General features: G+C 53.2%; 1 protein-coding gene across 3 annotated transcripts in view; it reads right to left on the bottom strand.

Moving 5' to 3' along the window:
* The window catches only part of TTC7A (tetratricopeptide repeat domain 7A), a 145850-nt gene that overhangs the window by 59490 nt on the left and 62725 nt on the right, over nt 1–23635 (bottom strand). For all 3 annotated transcript variants that reach the window (XM_066378326.1, XM_066378325.1, XM_066378327.1), the window contains exons 6-10: nt 17825–17903; nt 16988–17145; nt 16374–16437; nt 5260–5397; nt 3577–3660 (exon numbers count right to left, since the gene is read on the bottom strand). In XM_066378326.1, the coding sequence (XP_066234423.1) occupies nt 3577–3660; nt 5260–5397; nt 16374–16437; nt 16988–17145; nt 17825–17903 (523 nt within the window). The remainder of the gene's footprint in view (nt 1–3576; nt 3661–5259; nt 5398–16373; nt 16438–16987; nt 17146–17824; nt 17904–23635) is intronic.

Genomic DNA, 23635 nt, shown 5'->3' on the forward strand with positions numbered 1-23635 from the left:
TGGTGGAGAGTGGGGTGGAAGTCTACAGGCTGGCAGACAAGGAGAGAAGTCAAGGTGGCAGAGCCAGAGACCCTCCAGACAGGAATATGGGGGTCCCCCAAAGCTCCTGGAACTCGGTCATGGAGAAGGGGTCAGACTGGACCTGCTGAGGACGGCCAAGTATGGACAGAGGGCCAAGGGAGAAGAGCATTCAGAGCCAGGGATATAGGTAATCACAGTAATGAGAAGAGCACTAGCAACACTTCTTTGGATCTTACTATGGACCAAGCACTGCTGTAAGTCAGAGGCAAACGTGGCTTCCACTTGGTTTTTTAAATGAAGTTTTATTGGAACTCAGCCACGTCCATTCATATGTGTATTGTCCGTGGCTGCTTTCAGGATGTGAAGGCAGAGTTGAGTAGTTCCCACAGAAACTGTCTGGCCTGCAAAGTCAAAAATGTCTACTATCTGACCCTTTACAGAAAGTCTGCTGACCCCTATTCAGAGTACTTTATAAAGTTATTTAATTCTCACAACTCTCGTATGACGTAGGTGCTATGTCCCTATTCACAGATGAGGACACATAAGTGCAGAGAAGTTAAGTAGCTTGTTCAAAGCCACACTGCCCATAGTGGCTAAACTGGGGCTTGAACAGTCTGGCTCTAGGTTTATAACTGCTGTCCTATCCCGTCTCTGCGGTGACTGCCTGGGCCGGAGAGGAGGCCTCTGTCCCCTGCTCCCCCCCACCCCCACCAACACACACACACACACACACACACACACGCGCGCGCGCGCGCACACACAGGGCTAGAAACTCCGAGTCCAATGCTTTTCCATGAAACTCAGCAGTGACCCATCCCACCCACCCACTCACTCCCTTTCCTGGGTGAGCTCTGGGCAGGCAGGGACATGTGAGTATAACGTTGACCATTCCCACGTGCTGGGCACTCGTGTGGGCTGAGCTCCTCACCATTAATTAGCTCTCACTGTCCCTGGAAATTCCAGAGGTCCTACTGAGGAAATAGGGGCTTGCCACCCACAGCACGGTGGGAGGGACTGGCAGGCGCAGACTTGGGGCCCGCTGGTCTGTGTCCACCCTGGTCCCCCTTTCTTAGGCGACCCCTCCCTTTCCCACCAGCTAGGGAAGGAGAGCTCTTCTCCGCCCAGATGTGGCAGATTTCCCCTGGGTCTGGGCGCAGGCTTCTCAGGGCAATTCCAGTGTCTCAGGCCTGCTATGTGCCCAGTACTGCAAAGGGGGAAGAGGCCACAGCTCCTGGCTATCAGGAAGGCTGGGGACAGAGGACAAATGCCAGCGTCCCCCACTGCTCTCAGGAAATGAGGACCACACACAAGTCGGTGTTAGCAGATGACAGGCTCCTGCAGGCTGGGAGATTGCACAGGGCGCCCTGCTGGGCTGGAGCCAGGGACGCTGCAGAGGGGCTTGAAGGAGCTGCCAGGCCATCACCTCTTCCAGAACCCTCTGGGGTGAATGCCACTCCCAGCACCCTCATTGCAGCCGGCGGGCCACACACCCCAGCAAGCTCTAAGGCCTTTCCTCAGCTTCCTTCCCTGGCCGCTGAACTGAGCATCCTTGAAATACAGGGTTCTCTCACCCTGATTGTCCACATTCACATTCTACCCCTACACAGACCACAAAATGCTGCTATTTAAGGAGCCATCTGAGGACCCCGGCTCTTTTTTTTTCTTTTTTAAAACATGCTGGTTACCTAGCAACGCAGCCAATGTGATTGCTGAGACCGAAAGAAAGAGCGACCTAAATCGTGCCATGGAACTCATCCCTTCTTCCTGCACGCTGAAGTGCTGGATGTATTTATATCTGCCCAGCCTCGCCTTCTGGAAGACCTTTCGGGCACAATCACAGGTACAAAACCTTGATTTCCATCTTAGGATCTTAGACAAGGTGAGGTCTGGCCAACCAGGCTGACTGACTGATCTGGTGGGCAGGTTCCCTGAGGAAGGTGGACAGTATACTTCTAGAACAATCTCCAGCTGCACGGAATGCAGGGGTGGGTGTAACCTGGTGTCCTCAGCCCGAGGGGCCCCACGGGTAAGGAACTTACCAATCACCCTGCTCCTCGTCTCTAAGCACACTCTTGTGTGTCCCTTGCTGGTCTGTGAATCCTGGGACGTGCCAGGCTGCGTCTGGACCTCTCTGAGCCTGGCTCTTCTCAGGAAGGAGGTGGCAGACACTATACCTCCCGGGCTAACATGACACCTTCTCCTGAGACTGCGGGGGCTTCCCGGAGCAGCCACAGAAATTAAAGCTAACTTCTACGTGTGGTGCAGTCTTTTGAGGAGAGGTCCCCAGCTTTCCTTAGCATCTCAAAGGGGTCAATGACTCACAGAAGAATGAGAGACACTGTGGCCCTAGGCCTCTGCTACCGGTCCATACCCACTATTACAAAACGAGAGGCATTTTCTGTTTCCTGGAAGCAGGAAGAAGCCGTCACATGCACTGTGAGCTGTCTGCCCAGGCTCCATGTAAGCTCCAGCCCCCGCTCCTCCCTCCCCACCTCTGCTCTGAGCTCTCCCTGAGCCTTGACAAAACCCTGCAGGGCACAGAGCCAGGGTACATCGTGTCACAACTTCAGGGTGCTCTGAGGGGTGGCCAAAGTGATGGGGGAGGAGAAGAGGTTTGGGGAGACGAATGCCCGGTGGGGCGGGGGCAGAGAAGGCTCCCCCCTTAATTCTCAGTGTACTCCCCACCTGTCAGGCGACAGCACCTGCTCTCCTCCCCTCTCCCTGCCAGGACCCAGCCTACAGACCCTCCATTTGTGACGGAAGTGCTGGCAAGCCTAGGAGGGCCCTCTTCGGAGATGGCTGCGGGGCTAGCCATGGCAGGTGGCACAGACGGGCAGGCGGGTGGAGAGGAATTCTCTCAGCCCCACGAAAGGGCCCTGGGTCTTTACAGCTCTTGGAATGATCTGTGAGCTCATGCCACATTATTTCCTGCCTTCGAAGCATTCTCAGTTCCAACAGCCCCAGCACCCAGTCCCGAAAAGCTTTTCCTTTCATGTCGCTCCTTAAAATAGAGGCTTATGTAAGTGTGATTCTTATCCAGGGAAAATCGAGGGATGCTGGAACAGGGCTTGGTGGGTGGAGAGCAAATGTAGCCCTTAGACCCAGGATACAGTCAGCTCTAGGGGCAGGGGCAGGGGCAGGGGCAGGGGCAGGGGCAGGTCCCTTCCTGACTCCACATTCAGGGGCAGGAAGGCAGCTAAAGCCCAAATGCAACAATGTTCCGCTTGTGGGAACCCACTCCCCATGCCTGTCTCATGCCGTCACACCCATCAATTCACCCATGAAAATACTACCGTGCCCTATATGTGCACACATCCTCAGAGAAAAGCACCCAGACTCACATTTGTATAGCTGGCACACTCGTAACCTACACATGGATAGTGGATTCACACAGGGGTCTGTGTGTGGCCTTCCCTTGCCCTCACTGTCCAGAAAATGAAAACAGTTGCCTGACAACCCTTCTGAATCCTCGCCCGCTGTCCCCACCTCTGGGAGGGGCCAGAAGGGAGCAGTCACCTGAAGGTGAATGCCTAGGCCTCAGCACCTGGGCCTTACCTTTCCACAAGCCACCATGGAGAGGGCGACTTGGTACCAAAGGTGAAATTCTCCACATGCAAACTTCATGGCTCGCTCCAGGCACTGGGGAGAGGGAGACAGTCAGTACTTCTCTGCCAAGACACCCCTGCCCCCACCCCAGCCTAGCCCACTCTTCTAAGGTAATCAGTGCCCATATCACTGCCCTCAGGAGGCTGCAGGAGGCCTGTACTTGGTTCCACTCAGAAAACTCCAGGGGCAACCTGTCCATGCGACTGGCATGCTGTGTTATTCCGGGTAAGACTCTCACCCTCTCTGGCCCCCAGTTCCCACCTCCATAGCATGTGACTAATCTCACAGGGCAATGTGAAAGGAGAATGAAATGAGATTTGTGAAAGTGCTTTCAAAATGTAAGTAATACATAAAAATAAGAACAGTTGACCTTTATTAATATCACACAGGCACTGTTGTTCTCAGCTTTTTATATGTATTAACTCATTTACTCCCCCCGACAACCCTGGGAGGTGTGTTATCTAATTACTCCCATTTCTCAAATGAGGAAGCTGAGGCTTGAGGGACTTGGCAGGGTCACAGGGCCTGTCAGCAGCAGAGCAGGCTGACGGCAAAGCCCATGGATAGAAGGCAGCCAAAATGTGAAGCCTCCTCTTCATCCTGCTGTTTTCCACGCCCACCAAGAAAATCTACTGCTCCACTGGTCCGGCCAGTCCTGGGCCACCCAAAGCAGGAGCTGCCTGGTGAGATCTGACAGTCCCCAGCGGAAGTGGTCCCAGGGCTAGAGGCAGGTGCAGACAGTGTTTGAGGACAGGACTCACTATGTGTCCATGACCAAGTGGGGTGGGGGACAGAGGTTAGGGGCACAGGACCAGAAAGCATATACTTTAAGAGCTCAGTGGTCTGGGTTCACGTGCTGGCTCAACCTGTACTCCCTGCGCCATCCTGGGCAAAACCACGTCTGTCCCTCGCTTTCCTTGTGGTAAACCTGAGAGAACATCACACATCCTGCCCGCATCAAAGAGGGGATCATCTCAGAAAGCACCCTGCACAGTGCCTGCTGTGAGCAGGGGCTTGGTGGGGGTCACTATCCCTCCTGTAGGAGCCCTCTGAAACACACGAAATCTATTGCCAAGAGGTTTACTCCTGCCACAAGGCGAAAAGGGTCCCAAAGCCACCTTGATCTCAGCCTGGATTAGAAAGCTCAGAAACGTGACTGCCATGTGCACTGTGGGCAGGGGGCAGACGAGGAGTGGCTCAGTACCTCTGGTTCCCTCTACCCCTCAAAGATGCCACCCCTGGGCTCAGCCCACTGAGCACTGCCCCAGTAGGGTTTGCCCAACAGAATGGGGTTATCTGTCCATCCAGCTCAGAAGCTGCCAGTAGAGGAAGTCAAAAACCAGTGTCATCTCTGAGGGAACCCAAGGGGTGCGTAATTTTCCTCTTGTGCCTCTCTGTACAAAGCCATGTGTTACTTTCAAATGAAAAACACATAAAAACATTAGTAAAATAAAAAACCACCCTGCCAGTGAAGGGCAGCTCTCCTCGCATTGGAAAAGTCCCAAGCACAGCCTCCCAAGAACCACGCCCCTTGGTGGAGGCAAAGAAGGGACAGTAGAGAGGAATGATTGCTGTCTCCACCTGAGTCCCCCTGTGCGCCACCCGACTCCTGGGGTGGGGGGCTGGCCGTACCTCGGAGAGCATGACGTACTGCCCCCTCCGGCCCAGCGTGATGCTCAGGAGGTCGTAGATGGCCGCCGCGTTCCGCAGGCTCACCGCCCGGTCGTCCTCCTGCTCCGGCGCCCGGCTCAGAACCACATCCCGAGTAGCCTGTGGAGGGACGAGATTTAGTTAAGAATGAGAACAGAAAATAAGCAGGTGCTTGTCCTCATAGGGCCCCTGCCTCCCAGGTCCAGGGACCATCACCTTTTCACCAATGACCCAGGCCAGGCAGGTGGCCACACTCCCAGGAAGAGCCAGCTCTTTCTCACCCCCACTGAGGCCCTCCCCACACAGAGAAAACCTCCACTCTTTGCCCAGGTTGGGCTGAGGGAGCAATTCTGAAGGGTCAAGCCCCGGGTAGTCAATGCTTCATTCTGCAAAATCGCAAACCTACAGGAAAGGTGCAAGAACAGCACCCTGACAGTAAACCCAATTGGTAACTTTTACCACACTTGCTTTGTTTCTTTAACATAACAACAGTAAGTTAGGGCAACATAACCCATTATCCCTAAACACAAGAGAACATTCTTTTTGTAACCACAACAGAAATGCCAAACTCAGGGACTGTAACACTGAAACTACTATCATCTAATACCAGTTCATACTCAGAGTTTGCTAGCTGTCCGTCCCATTGATGACCTTTGTAGTCATTTACTTTCATTCCAAGATCCAACCCAGGACCGTCCGTGCCTTGCACTCACATACTCTGTCTCTTCAGTGTCCTTTCATCTGGAAGAGCCCCTCAGCCTTCCTCTGCCTCTCAGGACACCAGCAGTTTTAAGGCTTTAGACCAGTTGTTTTGTGGAAGAGCTGCTCACTCGTAGAAACAGCCTCAGAGAATATGCGGGATGGTCTAGATCAGGGGTCTCAAACTTGCGGCCCGCCAAACAATTTTGTGCAGCCCGCAGACTAATCCACGAAGTTCAAAATATTTTGGATAAAATTAAGTAAGCCTAGGGGCCTACTTGTATTTTTCATTTCTCTAGCATCCTAGCTAGATATTAGCTTAGTTAACAGCAGTTGTGATGCGAACATACAGTTTCTGGTCGTTTTGTGACACTGAGTAAACTGCATGTACGATTGTGCTTGTTGTACTGATTTTTTTTTGTTTTCAACTGCAGTGAGAAAAGTGTTGCGTAACAGTTGCCTTTTGTAGACCTAGTGCAGCCCGCCAAACGGCTGTGATCTTGCTCTGCGGCCCACATGCTGAGTTGAGTTTGAGACCCCTGGTCTAGATCAAGTAGTGGCTTGCTGCTAGACTCACGGAGGCTAGCTCAGGCTGTGGGCTCTTGGTGCCCTCTTCTCTGACTCTGTGGGTCTGCCTGGCCCCTCTGATAAAGACCCCCCCATACTTCCTTCCCATCACCCACATGTCTATCCTTGACTCCCTCCAACTACGGTGCTCTCTCTGTTCCTCCCCAAGAAGCCTTCCCCAAACTTGAGGCCTCTGTGCTGGCATCCAGAACGCAGGAGTTTGGTAGCTCAGAGCTGCCAGGTGTCTGCTCAGAGAGGGGAGGCCCACAATCTGAAGAGGAAGCTCTGTCACACCAAGCCTGAAACCTCATCATCACGGATCCCAGACCTCTTGTTGTGTGGCCTATGGCGTGCGGCCTGGTCCCCTTACACCGATTCCCTATGGATAGACAGCACTCGGGCTCAGGAATGGCTGACCAGAAGTTATGGGGGTTTCTGAGCTGAGCAACAGGGCAGGGACCAGGCTGGGGGTGCTCTGGGACCCCTGAATCTGCCCCACTCCCAACACGCACGGAGGGCTGAAGCAAAGCTGAGTTCTGGCCAGATGCTCCTGCTGCTGCTCCCAGCATCCTCCCCTCTCCCTCCCACCTCTTCTCCCCTTTGCCCAGCTGGTCTCTTCCCGGCATCCCCCTCCCTCCAGGAGCGTCAGAACCTCCTCCATGTGTTGGAACTCACCCTGCTCTACTTCCCCACGCAGGACCTGAGATCAGGAACTTGGCCTTCCTGACAGAGTAAAAGGGAAGTGCTAGCCCTTAGAAAGTCAGACCCAGACAATCCGTCCCGTCACAGATGGTCCTCACATCCTCTCCCTGGCCAGGACTACCATCCCTTCTTCCAGGTCATGGGGCTGAGGCTTCCAAGTGGCCGCGGAGGCAGAAGTCCAGTGGCCTTTGGATTGCAGACTCTGGATGTCCTGCCGTGTAGACCTGAATTGTGTTCTCATAAAGGCTTCTGGAGGCCAAAGTGCTTCTAAGACCCAAGGATGTGACTCACTCACAGGGCATTTCAGGCAGTAAGGAAGGCCAGTGGCCAGCGGTCTACAACCGGCAAGGGCTGCCCACCGCCACCATGGACCAGCACTAGGAGAGGGGAGGGGAGGCCAGGAGACCCCCCAGGAAGGCTGAGCACTGGTGCAGGTGGTGTAAGAGCAGGTCAGGCACTAGAAAGGGTTAAGGGAGCAGAGTGGAGAGGGAAAGTACCAGAGAACCCCCCTCCTCCCTGGTGAAATCTACTCACACGGGGCCCAACAGGAAGGGAGAAATTTTAAAGAGATGCTTGGCAGGAGCTATTCCACTGAGCTGAGGAGGAACACAAAACTCCCGAATTCGCTCAGTGCCTGGCCTTGTTCCTCCCACTCCCCTACCTCCAGCCCCTCCCCCGCTCAGGGGGCCCAGGATGCAGCCAGGAGGGGCAGCTCCCACCTGGCAGCACTGGGGCTGGGGGTGTTAGGGAACAAGAGGAAGGGAGACAGCCCCAGCTCAGGGGGCCCAGGATGCAGCCAGGAGAGGCAGCTGCCACCAGGCAGCACTGGGGCTGGGGGTGTTAGGGAACAAGAGGAAGGGAGACAGCCCCAGCTCAGGGGGCCCAGGATGCAGCCAGGAGGGGCAGCTGCCACCAGGCAGCACTGGGGCTGGGGGTGTTAGGGAACAAGAGGGAGGGAGACAGCCCCAGCTCAGGGGGCCCAGGATGCACCAGGAGGGGCAGCTCCCACCCGGCAGCACTGGGGCTGGGGGGGTTAGGGAACAAGAGGAAGGGAGACAGCCCCAGCCCTCAGCAGCAGGACGTGGGCATGGACCTAGTGGGATCTCAGCTAGCGTACTGGTGAGAGGGAGCAGGCAGGCAGCCTGCAAAGTGGCTTTTCTGTGGGGCGGAGAGAGAAGCCCGCCTGGGCATACCCAGTCTCCATCAGGAGCAGGTGAGCAGCAAGCTGTCAACAAAGACCTCAGCTCTGGTTGGTCTGTCCTTGAAGAGTAGCCCTTCCAGAACCCAACTCCCAGCCCCCTCCAGACTACCTCAGTCTAGCTTCCTTTCTGTGGCTGCCATCGGAGGCCCTGCCTGTGTCCCCCCCCCACACACACACCTCCTACACGGGCTTCTCCTCTCCCATCCCCCCACCCGAACCCACCTCCCAGGTCCTCTCCCTGCAGCCCCCTATCCTCACCTCCACCCGTCATTGTCCCCTCTGTCACCTTGGATGCCTCCTGGCTCTTCACAGCTTAAAGCAGGTACCTGCACTTCTCTGACCAGGTGAGGCTGGACCACCTCATCCTCCTCCAACACTGGGCACACGCCATGACCCCCACACAGCCAACCGGTTCACCAGACCTTGAGGCAGGGGCATGTCCCTAGACTCCCAGCCCGGGTACCGGCTCACACAGCACTTTCCTCGGTTCACATATATACAACGAGTGACATTTGAGAGAAAGATTTCTGGGCCTGGGGCAAGAACTTCCTCCTGTCCACTGTAGACCCCGATCTTGATATTTAAGAGAACAGTGTCTCCTAAGGTGGGCCTGGTGGGAGGGAGGGGTGGATTTCTAGCACTGAGAAGAAATTAGGTCAGAAGAACAGGACCAGAAGAGGGGGTTGCAGCAGCATCTCCTTGGCTGAGAACTGGTTGCTCCCCAAAAGGTTGACAGTAGGGAAGGCACCTTCTCAGGGGTACTCAGGACTTGGAGCCTGTGCCAAGAGGGAAGCGTGGTTCCCCAAGAGAAAGCCAAAAGCAGAAGTCGGTCCAGCAGTTGCTATGGCTTTGGGGCTGGGCTGCGGTCTACGCTCCAGTGCTCGCTGGGCTTGGTCTATGTACATAACCATGGCAACAGGGCGGGGTGGGGGAAATGGGGCAGAAAGAAGGAAGCCAAAGCTGTGGAGGGAGCAAGGGGGTAGGAATTCACTTGCAGGTCAGGGGCTAGAGCAAGCTGCAGAGGACAAGGTCTCAGACACCCTGGGGGCGTCAAGTCCCTGCCCAAGGGCGCCCCAGCTGTCCTGCTCCCTCCTCCCCGGGGCACACCACCCTTAAAGCCACACAAGGCTCCAGCTCCATCAGCAGCCTGCCTTGAACTAGTGCCAGTCACACTCTTTTCCTCCCACCATTTAAACGGCCTCATTAGGAAATCCTGCAGGACAAATGCTGTGACAGATGTGAATGCACCCGTGACCCTTAAAGCAACATATGGACACTCAATTCTCTTCCCACCATCATGGTTCAGTAGACAAAAAGGGGCCACATGGTGAACCTGACAAGCTCAGGGAAAGCCTGCATGCTGGCCTTACAGACTCCGGGACCTAAAGTAAACACCAAACACACAGGAAGGTCTGAAATGGAAACTTTCAACTAAAAGCAGTTTATGGTGGGGAGTCCTGTCCTATGGAGTTATTCTTTACCTGAACAAAGGTCAACGCTTGCTTTGAAGTCTGTCTGTTGCCTTTTGCATCTTCAATAACATACCTGATAACTTGCCTTTAAAATGTAGGGCAGGCATCCCACCAGAGCAGGAACCAACAGCCGCCTACGCTGTTGTTATTATCGTGTTAATTAATTTACCTAGCTTATGCCTCCAATGTAAAAGAAGTTTCAGTATATACTTTTTTACTTTTTATCCAATCCCAGAGATTTTCCTGCTTTATTTTCTCCCCTCTCCCTAATCTATCACCAATCAATTTAATGTAACCCTCTTACCTTTTTCCGTTTAATTCTAATGTATAAAATAAGTAGTGAAACAGCCATTTTCAGGAGCATTTTCTCAATCTGTTGAGACTCTTGCTTCCTGGCAATTGTCGACAGTTTGTCTCAAATAAACTCATAAAAATTCTTACGGGCTTGGAAGGTTTTTTTTTTACATTGACAGTTCTTACTAGTCTTGGGATAATGGTGGAATATTCTCCACTGGTCTCTCCCTGCATAATCTCCAGGCCCACCCAGGTCTCAGTCCTCTGGGGATCCCCAACGCTTGTTCAAACCATGCACTTAATCCCGGGCCAGGTTCATGGGATGTCCCTGCTCCTAGGCTGGGGCCCTCTGGCTGTCCTCCCCAGACTAAAGGACACTCAGCCCAGGTCTTCCAGCAGGTCAGAACAGCCAAAGCCAGAGAAGCATCCTCCTCTCCGTGCCCCATTACCCAACAGCTCGGTGTGGCCAGCCTGACCCACATCTGGCCTCTGGACAAACAGGCATGAAGCAAAGACGGGCCTTACAAGAAGGTCCACGGGGGAATGTCCATTTCCCCACGTGGTCCAGCTCCCGTCAAACCTAAGCCACCTGGCAACCCCTGTTCAGATAGCCATCCCTCTGTGTGCCATGCATTATCCATTCAGGAGCTGAACTTTCATGCCCATAATCTCATCTGCCTCACAGTGATCCGCTGGAGAGGCAGGATGAAACCACTACGGCCCCTTTGCAGATAGGGAAACTGAGCCCCAGAAGGTTCTAGGAGTTAGGGCTCAGCCCCTGCTGGCCTGCCCAGGGTAGCTTTTGCTTCCCTGTGCTCCTCTCCTGCCAGCCCTGGGCTGACCCTCTGCTGACCACAGGGCCTGAGACAATAATAACCTTCTCTTCTGTCCTGCACTGTCTCTCCTCTCTAACCTCAGCACAAACAGGGTAAGAGAAGGAAAGGGAACTACCTTGTGGACACTTTGTAAGTGGCAACTCATAATTCTCACAATGACCTTCTTATGTACTACTCTCCTATTTTGTAGATGAGAAGACCGAGGCACAGGGAGGCCAGGGAGGCACCCCCAGGCATACATATAGATGGTGGGGAACTCAGGTTAGAACCTAGATATTTTGGCTGCAGCAGGCGGCTCTTTCTGTACCTCTAGATGCCTCTGAAAAAGTGTCTAGTGGGCTCATCCAGGCCATCAGAGGGCCTAGCAACGTGCTTCTGCCTGTGGAAGAGCCAGAACAAAACCCAAGGCCAAGCCCCCAAATGCCGCTTCTCTGCAGAGAACTTGAGCAACAGGCCGGGGTCCCACTCAGCCCTGTTCTGAGCCACAGCCTCTCCACTGGCCAAGGACCCAGCCTCAGGGCCTCTGGCTGACATCCCACAACTGCCCCAGAAAGGAGTCCCCTAGCAGCATCAGTGCCCGGTGCCCGCCCCTCCTGGGAGGACACTGTCATGTTCCACTTGTGCTGTCGTCCCCCACTGGAAGACATAATTACCACCGGCTCTCAAGCTGCCCATCCAGAGCCAAGAAATAACATGCTCTGTGACGTGTCCCATCCGCCGAGCGGCCCAGGCCAGGCCCACGCCAGCCCCCGCTCGCTGCTGCGCCAGGCTCCTGCAGCAGGAATCCCAGCTCTTCCTGCCAGCTCGGGCGAGCGGCTCTCCCCCTCCTGACCTGAGCGTTCTGAGCTGGCAACGTGATCAGACCCTTTACCAGTGCAGCCGCAGCAGAGCAGGGCCTCGTGTCAGAGCAAACCAGGTGCCAAGAGCTGGAACAATCTGTGCTCGTCTGCTGAGTCCCACATGGAATCAAGCCCAGGAAGCACTATTTTTTTTTCTCTGTTAACCAAATGATATCCTCAAACCAGTTTTTCTCCCAACTAGATCTGAACCTAAACATTTTCTAAAATGACTGAGTCACAACCAAGTATTTATCAGGACAAAACAGATATATGTTGGACACCCACAATGTCTACCTTCATGTTCATTTTCCTACTGATTCCGCTCAAATCCCTGCAAGCGAGGTCTTCTTGGCCCCATTTTACAGGTGAGGAAAATGAGGATCAGGAAGGTAAGCAACTTACTCAGGCCACATAGGTTGTAAATGGCAAATTCAAGATTCAAACTGCCACCTGACATTGGGTATGCCAAAACATTAGTTTACAAAGGCTACCTCCCTATCACTCATGACGAGGCTTCTTCTGCCCTTTCAGTTTCCAATAACCCAACACCAACACCACTTTTCCAGCAGCCAAATGGACAGGGACGCAAGGATTTACTTTGCTGTCACACATTTTTATGCCCTAGATCAGTATATTAGAAACGGCCAGGAATCCTTTTACCTTCTGGTTCCCTGACTGTAAGAGAAAAATCAAGCTCATTTTGATACATTGTTCTTTCAAAACCTAGACTATGCATTTGAGGTTCAGCAGATTGGGGTACATCCTTCGGGTTTGGGGACCAGGATTTCTCCTGGCTCTGGACACACAGCCCGCCAGGTGGGAGTACACTGGGACAGGGGCTCTGATTGAACTGTTCACCTCGTGTCTCGTGCTCAGCACAGCAGGCTGCTCAATCATGACTGGGTGAATGAGAGATGGCTGCGTGCGTGGGCGGATTTTAAAATGCTCTTTTGGCCCTGAAGACTCAAAACTGGATCCAAAACACAAATCTTCAACCAGTTAACCCTTTGAGTAGTGAGGTTTTTTTAATGCTCACTGACCCCTGGGAGTGAGTTTTGTTGTTTGTTTGTTTTTCGAAAAAATGAAATCAGTTCCACTTTTATTAACTTAAAATCATCTTGGTTTGATAACCAATTTATGGAAACAAGAACATACATTTGTCTTTTTTTAACGTTGCCTTACACATGTACGATCGTACTCTGGATGGTCAAGAGGCACGAGGACGTACATGAATGTTCATACTGCTCAAAGGGTTAATAGCTTATACCCCTTGCAGTTTCTGTGATAGCATTTGTAAGGTTTCTATTTGCCTCTTGGAAGAAAACAGGAACTTACCCATTCATTCTGATCACACTCAGTCAGCCCATAACAGAAACCATACCCACGAAGGCACCAGCCCCCCACTCAGATCCCATGCAGGCTACTTCTCTGAGCTCCCAACCACAAACAGGCGGAAATGCTCAGGAAATGTGCAAACAGCTTTTCCCAGAACAGCTGCTCTGGCAATCCCGGAGGTGGAGAGAGCTAGGACAGTACCTGCTGGGCTGGCTGTGCTGAGGTAGCTTTCACTCTAGTATACTGAATTCTGCAGGTATGAGGAAAACCCAAGTAGCAGCCATAGCATCCAGCTGTTATTCTAGAGGTTTCTCCCTATCAGCTGCAAGCAAACCCAGCCAGCATCAAGAGGAGATGAGGAAACCCCTGCAGGTACACGGAGGCCAGACTGAACCTCTGTTCGATGGAGGGGTCAAAGCAGGAGCCTGGGAGGCTCCCGCAGTGACGCCCATACCTGCTTGAGAACGCGACTGCAGGGAAGGAGAGTCAGAAACAAGTACAAGAGAGAAGCCAGGGGCGGTCTGGTCACTCTGAGAAAATGCTCTGAGCCACAGCAACCAGATCCAGATCCCAGGTAAAAGGCGCCTTGTAGACAAGACACCAAAGCTAAGTCCATTGCCCAAGCTCTTCCCTCAAATTGCTGCCGTTTCTAAATGTGTGATGGGCTGGGTGTGAGCAAGAGGAAGCCAGCGGCCAGCCCCGGGAGAGGTGTCTCCTCCCCGCTGCGGCACACTCAGCTCCGAGCACCTCCTCTGCTTTGCCTGCTACAGGGGATTCCCAGGACAGCATCTGGCCTGCAGGCCCAGACCTCTGGAGCCTCCACAGCAGGCCAGCCAGCCACACGGCCTCTCAGAAAAGGGAGTGAGCTGTTTGGAGGGAAACCACACATTCAGGAAAATTTACCTTGGCTCCCAGTGTGAGCCAACTTTTAGCAAAAGGCATTCTTCACCTTGTTTTTGGGAGCCTGAGCGTTTGAGGAGGAATAACCTTAATGAAAAGGCATCTGCACTCTGGTTTTGGGCACCCAGGTCAGGCAGAGGCCACAAAAAACTCTCGGGGAGACGCAGCCCAGCATCCATCCCAGCCTGTACTTTGGAAGTTATTCAGGAAAAAAGATGTGACTTGAATCGTGGCTGCAAGGGTTATGACAGTGAGACCTTGACCAAGACACGTACCTGTTCTGGACCTTACTTATCTCATCTGTAAGATGGGAACATAACAGCTTTAAGCTGAACCATGTCAAACTGTTAGTTTTCATATGGCTCAACATAATGCCTACCTATATGAGATAATCAGCTTAAACCTGGCAGAGGAAGGACCTCAGAAATGTCCTTGTTTTCACCTCTGACCTCCCACCTGTGGACCACACTGTACCCCTCAGCAGAGGAAAGTGACAACAATCTTCCCTGTTTCCTGAGACAGGTCACTTTGGCTAATCTCACCTGAGGGTGTGTGGGTGGTCAGACGGCTAACTGAGGTGTGTGTAGGGGCAGAGAGGGGGCACTGGTCTATGTTTGAGGTCCCACAGTTAGAAACTGGGATTCAGTCTGTGGTCAGAGTGAGGATCCCTTTTCTATGGAAAGTGTACTATCCCCCACTGAAAATCAGATCTGGCACTTGGTACTTCTATTTTCACACCAGGCTCTCCAGCTGGATGTCCCCTCCCTGGAGCAACTGCTTCGTCTCTCACAAGCCCACACACACCCTGCAAACCTTTCAGGACCATGCCCTGGCCAGTTAGCAATCAGAACCAAATATCCACGCCCTTCACGGGAACTCTCAAATCCAAATGGACCCGGCTAAGGAAGGACACAATCTGTTACCCTCTAGTCCAGTGTCCCTCCTTCTATTGGCCAGAGGACCTGTTGAGCAGAAGGTAACCCTCCTCCTCCACCTCCCTCGGATCAGTCCAGGGCACCCATCATCTCACCACTTCCTTCCTGTTCCACCCACCACACCTCTCTCCTTTGTTGAGCCTCCAAAGCCCAGGCGTGTATGCGCACGTTCATTGCATGTGTGCACATCTCCCTGCTCAAGGCAGGGGAAACGGGTCTTATAAACGGGCCCTGGCTGGTTGGCTCAGTGGTAGAGCATCAGCCCAGCGTGTGGAAGTCCTGGGTTTGATTCCTGGTCAGGGCACACAGGAGAAGCGCCCATCTGCTCCGCCCCAGCCCCCCGCAGCCATGGCTCATTATGAGCAAGCTGGCCCCAGGTGCTGAGGATGGCTCCATAGCCTCGCCTCTAGGCACTAAAAGAGCTCAGTTGCCGAGCAACAACAGAGCAGTGGCCCAGATGGGCAGAATATCAGCCCCAGATGGGGATGGCCGGTGGATCCCAGTCAGGGTGCATGAAGGAGTCTGTCTCTCTGCCTCTCACTTGATTAATAATAATAATAATAATAAAAATTTTTTTTAAAAAGTCTACAAATCACTTCACATGTGCTTTGTACAGCACAGCTTATTTGCCCATTGCTTTATTTTTCCATGGCATGCACACAATGTTAACTGGGATATTTTAGTAATTAACTAATATACTGTCCACCCCCCCACTGGAACTCAAGTTCCAAGAGGGCAGGGACTCTTCTCCATTTTGCTTGCTGCTACAACTCTCGCATCTAGCACCTGGCCCAGCACACAGTCGACGCTTGATGAACGGTTCTGAGAACGAGTGAGTTCCTTTTACAGGCACACTGACCTCTGGGGGTTACTATCATCCTATCGGTGGGGAAACTGAGGCTCAGAGGGGTCAGGCGGTGTGCCCAGGGCCCTCAGCCAACAAGTGGCAGAACAGGAGCCTGAACCCAGGCCATCTGCATCAAGAGCGCACGCTCGTTCCACTCCCTCACCCTGGTCCCAGGCCCAGCAGAGCTGCCGTGTGCACAGGGCTGACTTGCTGATACGCATCTCTTGTAATCCCAGAAGAGGTGGGTGGGGACTTGTTAGCTCAATTCCTAGTCATTTGGGGGCAGGCCCCAGGCCCCCAAATTCAGCCTTATGCACCTGACCCAAACCTGGTGCCCCTCACCCCTGTGTGGGGGGCTGGGGAGCAGGTCTAAGAATCCTGGGAGGCGGAGCTTGGCCACGACCTGGTGGCCTGTGCCTGAGTCCCGCCGCCCTACCCCTCAGAGGCAGAGGAAGGCCCTGGCGCTTACCATGGACTCGCTGATGAGGAGCAGCAGGAGGGCTTCCTCAATGTTGTCCTTCGGGCAGTAGAGGCTGAAAGACACAGAAGGCGGCCAGGCTCCAGCAGGGCCCTCACGCCTGCCCTTCAGTCCCAGTCAGCATGGCCCAGCCTGGGTAAGGTGACCCTCTCCTACATAATTCACAGGCACCGGATACCACCTGCAGCTCTGTACCAGGCCCAGTTACGGATCTGAAAGGCCACTGTGGGCCAGGCTGGAGATACTGCAAATGCTCTCGGGACAGAAATGGGTCTTCCAGTGCCCAACACTGCGTGAAGATGCTGGGGCGTGGAGCTCTGCTGGGGCTCACAGACCCTACCTTCAGCTTTTGTCACAAAGATATTAAGACAATTAGGAAGGCAGATGCCCCCCCCCCCAATAGTTTGTGTGGCCTGGGATGCCCTACAGGAGTCTCCTGCCAACCCCCACCCAAGTCCTGCCTTGTCTAGTCTCCTTGGCTCCTGCTGACACCAAAGAGCCTGCATGGCAGTGAGCGGGGCCCTGGAGTGCACAGGGCAGAGGGAGGGGACGTCAGCGGGGGCTGGCGTGAGACTGGCGTGGCCCAGCAGGGCCAGGGAGCTTACTTGTCTCCTTCGTAGAGGTGAGGTTTCCGCAGGGTTTGCATGATGAAGGAATTCTCCTCTTTGCTCATGAACTCAGGCAGAGGGTGGGACAGGGGGCTCCAGTAGCACTCCTCACTCAGGGAGTGCAGCAGGACCCCGGCCAGGTGCTTGGCCGCCATCTGGCAGAGAGGAAGGGGTCAGGCCCAGCCACAGGTCAGCTCTCCCCTGATGTGGCCAGAACATCCTTCACCCACCTCCCGACCAAACCCGCCTACTTCGCAGAGTGCTGGCCCTCCTGCCGGTCCACCACTCCACTCCTAAGGAGCCCCTACCAGAGCTGAGTCTTCACAGGCCCTTGGAGAGCTTAAAGCCACGAGTACATGCAACTCTCTCTACCAGATACCTTTTCTGATATTGGGCCAAAAACTCTAGAGCGACAAGTAGCTCTGACTGATTTGGAGTGAACGGCAGCCTAAGAAGGCAGGCCTGAATTGTGGCAGCAAAGCAGAGTCAAGTTTATTTACTAAGATCAAAACTCCCTACGAATTAGCACACCACGTTGCTAGGATATGGTGGCAATAGGTTTCAACTCGGACCTAAGACGAGGGGCCATCTGAGTGTTGTGATGAGAAGGTAGGCGAGGGTGCTTCCTAGGCTCAGAGGGAAAGTCTGAGACTGACTATCAACGTGTGCTATGAGCACAGATGGGCAGAATAGGAGTATGCACGTGACATACTGCCATCCCTGACTCAGGGGCTGCCCGCTAGGACTTCTGCTATCTCCCCCTGAACTGGAGCCCAGAATAAACCAGCCACAGCCAGCACCCAGCACCCAGCCCTGGGGCCTCCTCCTTGTTACCACTTTGAAGTTCTGAGTTGCTTTAGTCTCCACTGTCCGTAGGACCTCCCGGAGTTCTCTCATGCCTTTCACGATGTTCCTAGTGGGAAGACAGCACAGGCAGGGTCATTATCAGCCTAGTTCCCCCAAGGGCATCCTTCTCAAACCTGTAGATCCTAGGAGACCGCATAAATTTTATTTTAAAACATTCAATAATTGGGATGGAAGGCCGGAGTTGTAACACCAGGACCCCAGAGGGCCAGGACATCACCCATCCAAGAACAGGGGGATCCTTCCCTTCAGACCCCCTGAAACTCAGCCCTGCCGTCTGCCACCGGAAAGAGACCAAGATCAAGCGTTTCAAATCATGTTATTTTGGCCCAAGAGCCTTGGGTTGGTGTCCAACTTTCTGACTCAAGTCCATCTCAAATCTTCCATCTTCAATCTCCATGTCTGCTCAACGCTAGACCCCATCCTCACCTCTCAGTCCTTCCTGCTGGGGCCTAGACCGGCGGCCTGCTGCACCGTGGGCCTGCGTAGCCACCCCGGCCAGTCTCACCCCTTCCGGTCAGCCCTCTGTGCCTTAAAACCACTCTCAAACTTTTTAAAGTATGACCCATAGTAAAAAATACATTTGACATTGCAACCCAGAATATACACTCACTTTCCTCACATAGAACTGAAGCAAGTTTCTTGACATTACCCACCTCCACCACATCCTCTCTGACATTTCTACAATATTTTGTCTTCCAATACTCCCCTTTTTCAAAAATGTTGGCTGAGGCCTAATAAATAGATCTTGCCACCCACTAAGAGATTGTGACCTGCAGTTTGAAAAACTGCTTCCACCATCCTTCGTAGGATCTACCCAACATGCAAAAGTCACCTTGTTTGGCCCCAGGTTGGCCCCTTTGTCGGTGCCCTCAGCATGTACAGAGTCCAGTGTAGGCCTCCAGATGTTGGGCCTGCCTCTTACCTCTCTCTCATCTCGTCTCCCACGTCTCAAGTCTTTTCAGGATGACCGAGCACAGCTCCCTACATCAGGTCTTGGCACAGGCATCTCACACTTCCTTAAATAGCGTTTCCCATCCTTATCCTTTAAAAAACCCTTTCCAAGATGGCTTCCTTCTTGTAGCCTTCCCAGGTCCCTCGCCATGCCGTGTCACTCTTGCACCCTGTTAATTTGTCTTTGGAAGCACGCACGCCAGGTTTGGGTTACATTCTGTTTACAGGCTCACCCCTGCCCCGAGGACTTGCCCCCGAAGCTCGGCCCGCACACAGCACCCAACGCACTGCATGTGCTCAACCAATGGCTGAGGCTACTCTTCTCATCTGCTCTAGGGCTTCTGTGGATCACAGCACAAAGGGAAGGCAGAGGCTGATGGGCGGCAAATTAAGAAAAGAAATATCACAGAGGGTGAAATGCTAACGGTGGCAGCCAGGAAAGTCACACAAGCCCCTCCTGCAACTTTCAGGTACAAAACAGATTCCTGGGGGCTCTGGAACCCAGGTCCGTAAAAGGACAGGTTTGTAGATCAAAACTCTGCCTTTTGAGGCCTCTGGTTTCACACTAACAAGTTCCAAATGTGCAGACTACCAACATTATAAACACAGATCCTCGTTTATAAGGCTGAAAATGGAGACAGAGACTTAGGGGATGGAATCAGAGTCACAGTGACCGCTCGCGTACCTGGAGCTTCTGAAGGACCGGAAGAGGCAAGCAGAACAGGGCACCATAGCGTCCTTAGAGACAGCTCGAGTCTGGATGCTGCTACGGATGGCCAAGTGGCCCAGGGAGTCAGGCTCACCTCTGCGCCATGCATGGGCTCCTACTCTATATAAAGTCAGGCCTTTAGTTTGAATCAGCATCTCCCAGATCTCCGTTACCTGCATACCTCATTTACAATTTCTGCTACTAGCTGCATACCATTAGAGTTATTATCCATGTAATACTTTTCTTTATATCTTCTTTTTTTTGTTTTGTTTTTGTATTTTTCCAAAGTGAGAAGCGGGGGGGGGGGGGGGCAGGTGGCAGTCAGACAGACTCCCACATGCACCCAACTGGAATACACCTGGCATGCCCCCCAGGGGGTGATGCTCTGCCCATCTGGGGCGTTGCTCCACTGCAATCGGAGTCATTCTAGTGCCTGAGGCAGAGGCCATGGAGCCATCCTCAGCACCCAGGCCAACTTTGCTCCAATGGAGCTTTGGCTGCAGGAGGGGAAGAGAGAGACAGAGAGAAAGGAGAGGGGGGAAAGGTAAAGAAGCAGATAGGTGCTTCTCCTGTGTGCCTTGTCTGGGAAATTGAACCCGGGACTTCCACACGCCGGGCTGACGATCTACTGCTGAGCCAACTGGCCAAGGCTATATCTTCTTTTACTTCAGTAGATATCTTGCTTTAATCAAAAATACCTGAAACCATAGATTTGGTGTGCTATTTATTTATTTTATTTTTTGGCAACAGGAATTAAATACTGAAGCACTTTAAAAAAGTTTGTGTATCACTTAAAACCACCTTGTGTATTGCTAGGGCTATTCATCCCATACTTTGAGAAACAATAGTTTAGCCCATAGATTCTCAAAAGTGTGCCTTAATCAGCGTCATCAACATCCTAGAAACTTATTAAAAAGCAAATTGAGAGAGCCCCCCTCCTACTTCAGACCTGCTCAATCAGAAATTCTAGGATGGAGTCCAGCAACTTGGGTTTTGTCAAGTCTCCAGAGAGTTCGGATGGTCACTCAAGTCTGAGAACCACTGGTTTAGATGTTCTCTGGTGTCTCCCAGTTCTCCTATGCTACAAATTCAGGTTCTAGAAGGGACAACCAGACACGGACACCCCAGCTTTGCAGCCAGATCCAAAATCTGTAATCTTGGGAAGGAAGGTGGCCTCTCTGAGCCCTAGTCTCCCCACCTGCAGGAGGAAGGTTCCCCATTTACTCAGAGCACTGTCAGGAAAATGGACACAGGAGAAGCCCCAAGGCATGTGGTAGAAGGTCACTGAATATTAGTTATTTTCCTTTCCGCTTCTAATTTGGGCCCAAAGATCTTATTACTCCTAACTCAATTTGCCACATTATTTTGCATGGATGTTCAGGAGCTAATATAAACCGGGGGAGGGGACAAGTGCCTGTGGAGATCCCCAGCCTTGGGTCCATCTTTCTCACTCCACCGCCCCCGCCCCCACAGAGGATGTAAGAACAGGAGTCCTTGGTCGACAAACCACACCCAGAGACAGGCTGGAAGCCCCATGAGTCCAAGAAGGACAATCTGCAGCAGAAGTGCTTCAGTGCCACTGAGACCTCTGCCTTAGAAGAGAACCCAGAGCTGGACGGCAGGCCACCACCAGGACAGAGAGAAGACAGAGACTGCTGCACTCCCGGAAGAGAGGAAATGTCCAGCTCTGGGGATCAAGTCTGCTGGACGGCAGGCCACCACCAGGACAGAGAGAAGACAGAGACTGCTGCACTCCCGGAAGAGAGGAAATGTCCAGCTCTGGGACTCAAGTCTGCTGGCTGCTGGGCCAAATGGCCATAGGCCAACAGGAGGGGCTGGGTCCTGGGGCTGCCGGCCCAGAGGAGGTCCTCCGGCCCAGAGGAAGCTGGTGGCTCCTGGGACCTGTGGGTATTTTCCACTCTCCGGGTTACCTGCCCACCTCCTCCCTGGAAGCCTGGCCCGGGCTGCTACCAGGAGGCCAGAGCCAAGAGGGACCATGGCTCCTTCTTCCCACTCCAGCGCAAGGACTGTCTTCTCTGCCTTTAGTCCCCTGTCATCAACACTCGGAGTGCTCCCAGATCCGTGGCACTGGTGTTAGCTGGGGGCTTGAGAGAAATGCAGGCCTTAGACTCCCTGCTACCCCCAGCACAAACATAATTAAGGAATTAGAGTTACATTTTAGTAAGATCTTATGTCCAAAAAATTGTGTATTTTTACCATTTTCATGTCTATACGGGATTTTGGTATCAAAATCAGCACCCAGGACTTTTTTTTTTTTTCTTTTCCTGAAGTGAGAAGCAGTGAGGCAGAGAGACAGACTCCCGCATGCGCCTGACCGGGATCCAACCGGCATGCCCACTAGGGGGCGATGCTCTGCCCATCTGGGGTGTTGCTCCGTTGCAACTGGAGCCATCATTCTAGTGTCTGAGGTGGAGGTCATGGAGCCATCCTCAGCACCCATGCCAACTTTGCTCCAATGGAGCCCTGGCTGTGGGAGGGGAAGAGAGAGACAGAGAGAAAGGAGAGGGGGAAGTGTGGAGAAGCAGATGGGCACTTCTCCTGTGCGCCCTGGTCGGGAACCAAACCCAGGACTTCCTTATGCCAGACTGATGCTCTACCACTGAGCAGATGCTCTCTGGTGTCTGGCTCTCTGACCAGGGCCAGCACCCAGGAATTCTTAAGCTAAGGAAATAATCACCTTCAGGCCTCTTTTGGGTAAATCTCAAATTTTATTAAATGCACATAGAGAAAAACCAACACAGAGGTTCTAGTGCCTAAGCTGCCCAGGGAAATAGCTGGCCTCCCAGCTGGCGCAGACCTGTTCTGAGGTGCTGGGAACGCCCCTCCGCTCACCTCTCCGGGAGACGGGAAACCAGACGGGGGATTCTCCCACCAGCAGGAGAAACCGTGCCCCAAAGTCTCAAGCTGCCCGCACCAGGTAGAGCTGGGGCTTTTCTGAGCCTCGTGAGAAGCCAGCTTGAAAGATCTCTTTGTTCTGGTCTCTCATGCTGACCTTTCTGAGCAAAGCTGCCACTTTTAACAATATCCAAACAGGGCTCAAACAAACCCTGGCCCAGAATCAGGCTGCCTGTGGAGAAGCCAGGAAGCCACGGATTCCAACTCCAGTAAAGCCCAGCTGGCCAGGGACAGAAAGAAAGAGGAGATGTGTGCGCAGGGAGGGGTTGAGGAAAACAGCTCGCCTGCGCGAGGCCTCCAGGTGGGCCATGCAGGGGGGTGGCGGGCTCCTCAGGTCCCCTCACCAGCCACGGGCAGCTGCGCGGACTCTCCCAAGTGCTTCACCTCATTCAGCCAGTGCAGCTCTGGTGGAGGCTGATGAGGCAGGCTGTGTTCCCCCAGGTACCAGCACAACGCTTGGCACACAGAAGGCACCCAAGAAACCCACACGGCATAAGTAACCCCCCATTTCCCAACGGGAACATTAAAGCCTAGACGATACCTGCCTTTGCATGTGATCACCGACCCAAGGGGAGAGGTAGGCTGGCCACAGGCACCAGGAGGTTCGGCTTTTACTCCCTTTTAACAAAAAGACCCCCGAGAAGGATACCTCTTGCTGACTTGGCATGGTTATACCTTCCTTTCCCAGTCATTAGAACTCCAGGACGCCCAGGACTCAACTCACTCTTTTCCAGAGTGTCTACTGCGGACCAAGTGCCTGGTGGTCAGATCTGCTCTCCACAGGCATCCAACAACACTGGCGGGACGAACTAAGGGGCTCAGTGAGTGAATGAGTCTCATCCACGGCCCTGCGCAGAAGCGGCTCGGTCTGTTAAACTCGCCCCGCTCCTGAGGTGTTCAGAGCTTAGTCAAGTGTTCTGCAGACAGGAGGTGCTCAATAAAAAATTAGAGGGGGGGGGGTAGTTTGATTTGAAACAGAGGATGAGAAATTGTATGGAACTTCCAGTCGGAACCTAAACAGACACAAGCGCACATGACCTTGGTCAGCAGTCCCGGTTTCAGGGCTGCGCTGGACACCGTGTCAGAGAAGGCTCCAGTTAAAGCCTCAGAAGAACACAGATAGTTGGCAGATCCCAACAGCAGGAGGACTGAATCAGGAGACACGGTCAGGTGAAGTTCAAAGGTTATCAAGCTGTTTACTC

Source organism: Saccopteryx leptura, chromosome 3 (assembly GCF_036850995.1).
Source record: "Saccopteryx leptura isolate mSacLep1 chromosome 3, mSacLep1_pri_phased_curated, whole genome shotgun sequence".
Taxonomy (NCBI): Eukaryota; Metazoa; Chordata; class Mammalia; order Chiroptera; family Emballonuridae; genus Saccopteryx; species Saccopteryx leptura.